The 11,221-nt window shown below is 40.1% G+C and overlaps 1 protein-coding gene across 2 annotated transcripts in view; it reads left to right on the top strand.

Moving 5' to 3' along the window:
* The first annotated feature begins 375 nt into the window (after positions 1–375).
* Positions 376–11,221, top strand: part of MRPS31 (mitochondrial ribosomal protein S31) — a 37,019-nt gene continuing 26,173 nt past the window's right edge. Inside the window, exons 1-2 of one of the 2 annotated variants that reach the window (XM_021672831.2) lie at positions 376–601; positions 4,968–5,255. In XM_021672831.2, coding sequence (XP_021528506.1) covers positions 450–601; positions 4,968–5,255 — 440 coding nt within the window. In that variant the 5' untranslated portion in view covers positions 376–449. The remainder of the gene's footprint in view (positions 602–4,967; positions 5,256–11,221) is intronic. The other variant, XM_012469854.3, reaches the window with a different exon arrangement.

Below are 11,221 nucleotides of genomic sequence, written 5' to 3'. Positions count from 1 at the left end.
GCAGGTCTTTTAGTAATTTTTTAAAACCTTTTTGGTGGCCATGGCGCATTTTGAGAACGTGATGAATGCTGTAGACCTTTGCCCTCCAAACAACGCAAAATAGTGTCAAGTAAGAGACTGATTTCAAAGGCCCCATCAGTATTTCGCATAACGGATTACGCCCTCCACTATCCAGCTCGCGGGTCTCAGACCCGCCTCGGCCAGCGAACCCTGGCTGAACTCTGGCGAGCACTCCGCCTCTAGAATCTCGGGGTGGGTGGAGTCCTGTGGAGGCAGCTGGCTCCGCCCGGCCGCGAGAGAGTTCGGAACACAGTCACCTGCCCCTGTTGCCCACCGGAACGCAAAGGATGAGGAAGGCGTCAGGCCGGAAACGGAAGAGAGGGCGGAGGACGTGTTTGTCAGAGGGACGCACCATTTCAGTTGCCTTCTGGTTTCTCTGTGTCTCGGCGATGCTTCCTAGAGTCGCGACGTTCCTACCTCTTCGCCCTCTTTCCCGGCACCCTTTGTCCTCTGGAAGCCCGGAGACATCAGCAGCTGCGATTGTGCTACTCGCTGCTCGGCACGGAACCGTCAGGTACCGCAGTTCAGCGCTATTGGCCCTGCAGGTCCGCTGGCAACCCCGTGTCCCGTCCTGTACATTCAGTTATCCTCCGACTTCCTGGGGTCCATGTTATTACCTGCTGGGTCCTTAGAAGCTATTGCTTTAAATCTGAGGAAAGAGAAATCCCAGAAAGAAAAGATAACTTGCCCAAGGTCATAGTGTGCGTGGAAGACAGCTATGCTTGCTTACAAGCCTGGTCGCTGTGCTATTTCTAATGCACGCCGCGCCTCATTCCTCTTGTCATCATCTCCTGTCAGTTTATCCAAGCTCCAAAAGCGAAGTTGTTTTTATCTTTTGCCTCCCAAGATTTGAGAGTCTGGTTTCTGTTTCCCTCATTTCTTCTTTGGTTAATTGAAAAACTTGACAGCGTGCCAGTATTGGTTGTAAACCCCAAGTAAGACAGTCCTGTCATCACAGAGCGTGTAGTTCCAGCAAGTTGACAATTCAAGTGCTGTGTACTGAAGTAATAGCTGAGATAGTGTGTAAGCACAGAGTACACTGTTCATCCAACATGAATGATTGCTGAGGGAACAAATAGGGACATCTAACCATTGCAGGGGAGACTCAGGATATCGTTTCTGTAAAAGTCTGATGAAATCTGAAGGAGGACCACTGGTTGAAGTTAGCCAGGAAAAAAAAGGGAATTGCGGCATAGTTTTTGTTTTTTATCCTCTGAGAACTTTATTATGAAAACCTAATTCCACGGCATAAATTCCATGAATAACACTGAGAAGGCAGTTTGGTTAAGTACAGGACTGAAGCACGTTAGTGATAGTGAAGATAGGAAGGACCAGCTGAATAGAGGAGAAAAATTGCACAGGTAGAATGAAGGTGATGTGACATCATAGGATAATGGTAGGGTGGTCAGAGGTAGCAAAGATTTCAACTGGCTGCGTTGGAGTATTAGGGTATTCTTAAGGTTAACAGAAGAATGCGGAGCCAGGCTTGAGAAAGGTTTTTACATGTGTTATAATTTTCAGAAAACAAAAAATATCGGCCAGGTGCGGTGGCTCACGCCTGTAATCCCAGCACTTTGGGAGGCCGAGGTGGGCGGATCACCTGAGGTCAGGAGTTCAAGACCAACCTGACCAACATGGCGAAGTCCTGTCTCTTAATCAATCAATAAAATCTGCTTATGTTAGGGGGTCTTTTTTTTTTTTTTTTTGAGACGGAGTTTCGCTCTTGTTACCCAGGCTGGAGTGCAATGGCGCAATCTCGGCTCACCGCAACCTCCGCCTCCTGGGTTCAGGCAATTCTCCTACCTCAGCCTCCTGAGTAGCTGGGATTACAGGCACGCGCCACCATGCCCAGCTAATTTTTTGTATTAGTAGAGACGGGGTTTCACCATGTCGACCAGGATGGTCTCGATCTCTTGACCTCGTGATCCACCCGCCTCGGCCTCCCAAAGTGCTGGGATTACAGGCTTGAGCCACCGCGCCCGGCCTGGGGGTCTTTTAATATAGAAGTGTGAAAAATGGAAAGTCAGTCTGAAAGAGGAGTCTTGAATGTGGCTTTGAAGGTGTTGCATTTGAAGTACTGATGAGATGCTGTCAGTGGAAACAAACTAAGGTGGGAGGTTAGGTCTAGAATTTTATTATTTTTAGTGCTAGGGAGTTTCTTAGACATGATTTTCCTATAATGTAGATTGCTTTCTATGGTGTGATAGCAGTCTTGAAAGAAAACATTGTAGTAAAGATTATATGTGAGATTCATTCCCCTGATTAAAATACCTTTATGTTAAAATACCTTTAATGTTAACTTTAAATGTAAAATAATAGACCATTTTCTTAAATAGATTGTACCATATATTGAATATTGTAATGTGAGTCCTGTGTACTGGTTATGAGGATACTAGTATGCAATTGGTTTTTTATTCTAATTTTAAAATTAGAGTAAATTTTAATTTTTTAATTCTAATTTTAAAGTGCCTGATTTAATAGCCTCTGTTGTTTTTATAAGCAGATCAAATAGTTTGTTTCAACATTTTTTGAAATTGCCATTTTCTCTTTCATGTAAGTATCCTTAGCTTGCAGCTGCCGTTTCCTGGCTTTGAGAACTTGATACAATATATTTTGCGGGGATTTGGGGGGAACGGAGTCTCGCTCTGTCACCGAGGCTGGAGTGCAGTGGCAAGATCTCGGCTCACTGCAACCTCCAACTCCTGGGTCCAAGCGATTCTTCTGCCTCAGCCTCCTAAGTAGCTAGGACTACAGGCACTCGACACCATGCCTTATTTTTGTAGTTTTAGTAGAGACGGAGTTTTCACCATATTGGCCAGGCTGGTCTCGAACTCCTGACCTTGTGATCCACCCACCTCTGCCTCTCAAAGTGCTGAGACTACAGGCGTGAGCCACTGCACCTGGCCGAGCTTGATAACCTAGGGTCTGATGCAGGCTCTTGAGCGCACCTGCATGAGAATCACCTGAATGTCAGTTAAATTCCAAACTTACAAACTAAGAATTTCAGGAATCTGTGTTTTAAGTCAGCTCCCTATGTTATTTGTATAACCTCTAGAGATTTATAACCAATAACTTAAATTCTGTGGACAACAGTTTGTTCTGTAAAGTGAGAATAATAAAGCCTGTTCTGTAAGATTGTAAGGATTAAGTAACATACATAGCTACTGTAATGTGGTCCTCTGACCAGCAGCATTAGCATCACCTGGGAGTTTGTTAGAAATCCAAATTCTCAAGTGTCTCCTGGACAAAGCTGCTGAATCAGAATTCTTTGGTGGGACCAAATAATCAGTGTTTTAGCAAGGAGCTAGATAATTTCTATGGGCCAGATATGATGGCTCATGCTTGTAATCCCAGCACTTTGGGAGGCAGGCGGATCGCTGAGCCTAGGAGTTCGAGACCAGTCTGGGCAACATGGTGAAACCCTGTCTTTACAAAAAAATTAATCCCAGTTACTCGGGAGGCTGAGGTGGGAGGATCATCTGAGCCCAGGGAGGTCGAGGCTGCAGTGAGCTGAGATCATGCCACTGCACATCCAGCCTATTCGACAGAGTGAGACCCTGTCTTAAAAATAAAAAACAAAAACGAAAAAAAACTATGCATATTAAAGTTTGAGAAGCAGTGCTGTCGTACATCAGCTTCATAAAGGCAGGGACCATGAAATTCTTATTTACTAATATATTGTCAGTACCTTGTATAGTACCACCACAGAGTAGATATTCACTATATTTAATAAATGATTGTTTAATATACCCTCTTACTGAAACTGATTCATGGAGAGTTTTTAAAGTTCTTTAATAACCAAATACCAAAAGAGGTTTTTAACCCCACAGAATAAAATTGGATTTTTGGGTTACTTAGAATTAGGAAATCTTGGCCGGGCGCGGTAGCTCGTGCTTGTAATCTCAGCACTTTGGAAGGCCGAGGCGGGTGGATCACGAAGTCAGGAGTTCAAGACCAGCCTGGCCAACACGGTGAAACCCCGTCTCTATTTATTTATTTTTATTTTTTGTCTTTTTTTTGTTTGTTTTTTTCCTTTTTTTTCTGTCTTTGAAACTCCATCTTTATTAAAAAAAAAAGTAAAAAAGAATTAGGAAATCTTTTGCATGAATCTAATATAGATGTAATCATTTGTGTTATTCTTTTTCATAAATGTATCTAATTAAGAAAGCAAAAATGACATTTCTAGCCATTGATTATTCTCTTTTCTGTTCCATTTTAGCTTACCTCACAAATGCTTATGTGTTAAATGCCATGTAGCTTGATGAGAATGTTGATCAGATTAGAATAACACCCACTCAAAAGTTTTTTTGAAATAATCTTTATTTATAGAAATTTATTTTTGTATTGTTTAATTAGAACTTTTTAAAAAGGTATTATTATGTTAAGAGCCAGGACTTGCAGTCAGTCAGATTCAGGTTTGAGAATAATAAATTGCCATTGATTAACCATATTAGTGCTTTTCTACCGAACCCTGGGATAAATGGAGGGAGGGAACAGACTTGGGAGCACTAGCATCCCCAGAACTGCCCTGGCCACCCTAAGGAGCAGGTAACCAATATCTCAGCACATCTCTACTTATTTGTGGCACACAGTGTGTCTTAGTTCTTAGTGAGCTGTGAGCTGCATGACTTTGGGTACTTTACTTCTCTGATTTTCAGTTTCCTTACCTGCAAAATGGAAACCTTAGGGAGTTAATGTGGGTATGAGAAGTGCACATAAAGTATATTGCACAAGGTGAGGCGTGTAGTGTATGCTAATAAATGGTAAGTTGCTGCTGTTACGGTTATTACAATAATTATAAAAAGCAAATGGAAAGGGCTTGAATTGAAAAAAATTTAGATACATAGTTTTTTACTTTATTAGCCTGCATTAGATTTTTCATTTTTTCATTTAATGCATCTTTCCAGGACAAAAAATAATATCCAAAGATATTTTGGCACTAACAGCGTAATCTGTAGCAAACAAGGTGACCAGTCTGTTGGAACTGATGAGACTTCCAAGGAGACTTCGGAGAGCCAAGACAATGAAAAGGAAAACACAAAAAAAGACTTGTTAAGCATTATTAAGGGCATGAAAGTTGAATTAAGCACAGTAAATGTACGAACAACAAAGCCCCCCAACAGAAGACCACATAAAAGTTTGGAAGCTACACTTGGCAGCCTTCAAAGAACTACAGAACATCCTCCAAAGAAGAGGTAAATTTAATTATAATTCGAATGTTGTTTGAAACTCCAGTAAGCTTTTTCTTTTGGTAAAACATATTTTTAATATGAGTACTTGGGAAATGTTGAATTCATGAAGAATAAATATCAGCTTGTAAACACAGGGACTCTAATAATTACTCAAGGCTGGGCATGGTGGCTCACACCTGTAATGCTGGCACTTTGGGAGGCCGAGGCAGGTGGATCACTTGAGGTCAGGAGTTCAAGACCAGCCTGGCCAACATGGGGGAACCCTGTCTTTACTAAAAATACAAAAATTAGCTGGGTGTGGTGGTGCATGTTTGTAATTCCAGCTACTTGGGAGGCTGAGGCAGGAGGACCACTTGAACCCAGGAAGCAGATGTTGTAGTGAGCTGAGATTGTGCCTCTGCACTCCAGCCTGAGGGCAAAGTGAGACTGTCTCAAACAACAACAAAAATAATAATAATAATTACTTGAGAAATACAGTTGTGTATTATATTTAAATAACAAGAGGATATCTGTACACAGTTCAGAGAAAGGAAAAGAAGAGATCTCATTGAGAATTTCACACTTACATATTTATCAGTGTTATTAACTGCCATTTAATTGCTTCTTTAAGCTGTTAATTAGCAATATTATTTACATCTTGATTTGAAGGTAGCTTAATGTCTGTAAAGGACTTGCTTATTTAAAATTTTCCATTTTAAAGATTTCTGGAATAAAGTTTTAACATGTTAATTACAACTGCTTTATATGACTTCCTTTGAGCAATACCTATTGGTGCTTTTAGCTTTCTTGGTGGTTTCCTCAGAGTATTATAATTATTTGTGTTTGTCAAAGGAGTATTGTATTTAATTCTAAGTGCAATCAGTGATATCTTGGAATTGTGCAGTAGGTTAAATGGCAGTATTTTGTTTTAGTGCTATGTAATAATGTATCCCAATGACGTTATTAATTCAAGTAGTAAGGGGTGTGGCTTTAGGATACCCATCACTGACTTCTCTTACCAGAACAAACAGATTTTAATAGAGTCTTCTGTTTGCCAGAATTATTTAACATTTTAATGGAACTTCTTGGTTTCTGCATTATATCAAAAATACCCCTAGAACGTATGATTGGGTGGTAGAGTAAGCTAATTCAGACAATCAGTTCCCTTAATAGGTATCCTCCTCCTGCTTTTAGAAACAAAATGGTTATGTATAAATATATGGAAATAAATAATACAAACATATATAAATACTTATCAAGAATGGCATTTTTAAAGCTCCTAGTCCTGTTTATGACCCATCAGGTGCTTTATTATAATTATAATTGAATTAACTGTTAAAGAAATGGTAAGCTGAGTTGAATGCTTTGGAAAGAGTCAGTAAAGGTCATTTTAAAATTTTCTTTCCAATTAGGTATGAGTGAGGCAAACATACATATTGGGAGGATCACACACTTAAATTGCTTTGTAAGCTTTCTTACATTCTTGCTCCACTTTCTATTTAAACCAAAATTGAAAGTATTGGAGGATGGGTGTGATGTATATATAAAAGATATGTCTTAGAACCTCTGTCAGTGGACCTATGTTCAAAGAAGAGGCTTTGGTCTACATCAAAAGACTGGTGAATGAGTTACGTTTGTTTTGAGTTTTTAAAAGGTGTCTTTTAATGATTTTTCCTCCCCTACCCCTTTCTTAAGGATTCCAGTGTGCACAGGATTAGGTTAGTCATGATCTTTGCTTCATGAGGCACTATCATCATTGCTTCATACATAGTCTGCTTTTCTTATTTTGTATTATATATTGAACCTTCATTAATATGGTTACCATGCCTCCCAAACTTAGTGGCATAAAACATTGGTCCATTATGCTCACAGATTCTGTGGGTTAGCAATTTGGCTAGAACACAGTGGGGAAGGCCAGTCTGTGCTCTATGATGTCTGGGGCCTCGGTTGGAAGACTTAGAAGTCTGAAGCTGGAATCGTCTGAAGTTTGCTCACTCATGGATCTGGCAGTTGATGCCAGCTGTCAGCTGAGACCTTAGCTGAGAGTGTTAGCAGAAACACCTACATGTGACTTTCTTTGTGACCTGGGCTTTCTCACTGCATGGTAGCTGGGTTCTAGGGCGAGTGTCTCGAGAAAGTGAGCTGAGAGAAAGCTGTATTTTCTTTTTAATGACCTAGCCTTGTAATAAGATTGGACATTACTGTGTTCACCCCCGTTCCACACTGATTTTCCTGGGATATTTGTTCTTATCACAACCACTCCTGAGAAACCATCTTAACAAAGATACAATGTCATTGATAGGAATGGAGCAGTATACAGTTGGCCCTCTGTATGCCCAGGTTCTGCATCCACAGATTCAACCAACCTCTGATTGAAACTATAAAAAAAAGAAAAAAATACAGTGTAACAACTACTTACATAATTAGGTGTTATAAGTAATCTAGAGATGATTTAAAAGTGTTTGGGAGGATGTGCATTACTTATACGCATGTACTCTGCCATTTTATATAAGGGGCTTATGCATCCATTTTAGGGGGCCAGAGCTTGTTGGTGGAAACAATGCCTGTGTCCCACGGCCCCACCCTCCCCAACCCCTGCAGATATGAAGGGACAGCTTTACTGTTACTGTGAACTGCCTAGTTTAAATCACCATGTGGTTGTATTTTCCTGTGGTGCCCCAAAGTGCCTTAGGGCAGGCACAGTTTGGGAACCAGGGTCCCAAGTGGAGAGCTTGTGTCTTCTCTACTCATTTTTAGTTAAGGTAGATTCAAGGCTGGGATCTAGAATCATCTAAGGGCACTTTTCCAATGGTTGATACTGGCTCTTGGCTGAGGCTTTAGCTAGGGCTCTTGACCAGTACACTTACTCATGGCCTTTCTTTGTGGCCTGGGCTTCTTGCCTGGTAGCTGGGTTCTGCAGACAAATACCTTGAGAGAGCAAAGTGAAAGCTGAATCACATTATTTGATCTAGCCTCAGAAGTCACACAGTATGTTACCTCTATCTTGTTCTGTTCATCAAGGCAGTCACAAAGTTTCCCCTGGTTTTCAGGGAGGGAAGATAGATTCTCTCTCTTAATGGATATGTGGCAATGTTTTGGAAGAGCATATAGAACCAGAAGTAATGCTGTCACTATTTTCTGAAAGTGTAATTTGCTTTGATTATACATCTGGTACCTGATAACTGTAGAATGTCAGCTTTATTATAGGCAACATTGTTAGGACAAACTTGACCCCTAATTGATAAATTGCATCTGGCCTGGGAGAACTATAGGTACCCTATGGGGATACCATATTTAGGACTTAAATGCAGTGATTCTTCTTACCGCATGTCCTTTCTAGGGACCCTAGAAACTGCATGTGGCCCTGTTACAAGAGATACTGGCTCCTGTGAGGCAGTAAGCCAGGCAGTTCCCATGCCTTCAGGGTGCAGATCTCATATCCTAATTCTAAGATGAATGACCGTGTGAAGTGTCACCTGCGTGAACACTGCAAGAACTGAGAAGGACACCCAAGGCTGCCCTGCCGGCCTGCTGTGGTTCTGTCTTTGATCTTCCTGAATGGACTGGGCCAGGTGTCATCTGTGGTGGTCCTTTGGGTATGAATGTTTAGTGGAACCTAAAAAGATCCGTGGTGGTGCAGCAGTAACCAAAATTTCTAGCATCTGCTTTAACTTTCTCTTAACCTGATCATTCATTTGGAAGGCATCATCTAACTATTACTCACTTAATTGATCCCTGCTGGAAATTTAGATTATTTCTAGTGTTTCACTAGTATGAAATGATACTATGATTAACATTGTTAATTCATTCAGCAACTTTCCCTTGCCATTATATTTCACACACCATCCAAAGTGCTAGAGATTGGACATTGAAGAAAACAAAGTCTCTGCTTCCTACATTAAAATGGGGGGAGGGATATGGGAGAGGAGATGTATGTACAACACACACACACACACACACACAATGTCCTTTTTTTTTTTTTTTACGAGAGAAAGAAAGAGAAAGAAAAAGGGGGAGAGAGAACAGGATTCTTGCTCTATTGCCTGGGCTGGAATGCAATCTAAAAATAGGTATTGAAAACCTCTTTTATGCCGACAATTGTGCTTAACAACGGAGACAGGAAGGAATGAGGGAAGAAAGTAACAAACAAACAGCCAACCAATATTTCATTTAAGTCTGTGAAATGCTATGCAAATGCTGAAGAGCGATTTACTTCCAATTATGTGGTCACTTTCAAAATAGGTGTAATATGATACTGAGAAAAATGTATGTTCTGTGGACCTGGGGTGGAGAACTCTATAAATATTCACTGAGTTTACCTATTCCAGGTCTAAGTTCAAATCATAGATGTCCCTATTAATTTTCTATGTCGTTGATCCGTTGAATATTAACAAAGTGGTATCAAAATCTCCCACTATTATTGTGTGGGAGTCCAGGTCTCTTTATAAGTCATTAAGAACTTGTCTTATGTATCTGGGTGCTCCTGTATTGTGTGCATATATATTTATAATGATTAAATCCTCTTGTTACATTGATCCTTTTACCATTGTGTAATGTCCTTCTTTGTTTCTTTTAGTCTGTTACTATTAAAGTCTATTTTTTTTTTTTTTTTTTTTTTGCTCTCCATTTAATTGGTGAATCTTCCTCCATCCCATTGTTTTGAGTCTTTGTATGTTGTTGCTTGTGAAATAGATCTGGATACAGCATACCAATGGGTTTTGACTTTTTATTCAGTTTACCTGTCTATGTCTTTGATTGGGGCATTTAATCCATTTAAATTTAGAATTAATATTTGTGAGTTCAATATTGTCATTTAATGCTAGCTGGCTGTTTTGCCCATTAGTTGATGTAGATTCTTCATTATAGAGATACTCTTTACGTTTTGGTAAGTTTTTGGGATGACTGATACTGGCTGTTCCTTTCTGTTTGTAGTGCTTCTTTCAGAAGCTCTTGTAAAGCAGGCCTGGTGGTGGTGAAATCTCTGAGTGCTTGCTTGTTTGCGAAAAATTTTCTTTTTCCTTCGCTTATGAAGCTTAGTTTGGCGGGATATGAGATTCTGGGTTGAAAATTCTTTTCTTTGAGGATATTGAATATTGACCCCTACTCTCTTCTAGTTTGTAGAGTTTCTGGTGAGAGGTCTGCTGTGAGTCTGATAGGTTTCCCTTTATGGGTAACGTGACCTTTCTCTCTAGCTGCCATTAGAATTCTCTCCTTTATTTCAACCCTAGTGAATCTAGCGATTATGTGTCTTGGAGTCGCTCTACTTGAGGAATATTTTTGTGGTGTTCTCTGGATTAGCTGGAGTTGAGTATTGTCCTGCCTTACTAGATTAGGAAAGTTTTCCTGAATAATATCCTGAAGAATATTTTCCAGCTTGGATTCATTCTTTTCATGACATTCAGATATACCTATCAATCGTAAATTAGGTCTTTTCACATAGTCCCATATTTCTTGGAGACTTTGCTCATTCCTTTTTACTCTTTCTTCTCTAATCTTGTCTTCTCGTTTCATTTCATTAAGTTGGTCTTCGATCTCTGATATCCTTTCTTCTGCTTGATCAATTCGACTGTTAAAACCTGTGCATACTTCGCGAAGTTCTCGTATTGTGTTCTTCAGTTCCATTAATTCACTTATATTCCTAAGTTGTCAATTCTCGTTAGCATTTCGTCAAACCTTTTTTCAAGGTTCTTAGTTTCTTTACATTGAGCTAGAACATGTTCTTTTAGCTCACTAAAGTTCCTTACTATCCACTTTCTGAAGCCTAAAGCTGTTATTGGAACACACCTGTTCTCCATCAGGCCTTGTTCTCTTGTTGATGAGGAACTGTGATCACCTGTAGAAGGAGAGGCATTCTGATCTTGGGTATTCTCAGCCTTTTTATGCTGGTTTCTTCCCATCATTGTAAGTTCATCCACCTGTCGTCTTTGTAATTGCCTACTTACAAAAAAAATGAAAAAAAAAAAAAATAGCTGGGTGTGGTGGCATGCACC

The sequence above is a fragment of the Aotus nancymaae genome, unplaced genomic scaffold (genome assembly GCF_030222135.1).
Source record: "Aotus nancymaae isolate 86718 unplaced genomic scaffold, 86718_ANA_hifiasm-v0.15.2.pri h1tg000043l, whole genome shotgun sequence".
Lineage (NCBI taxonomy): Eukaryota > Metazoa > Chordata > Mammalia > Primates > Aotidae > Aotus > Aotus nancymaae.
This window is presented reverse-complemented; position numbering and strand designations above follow the sequence as displayed.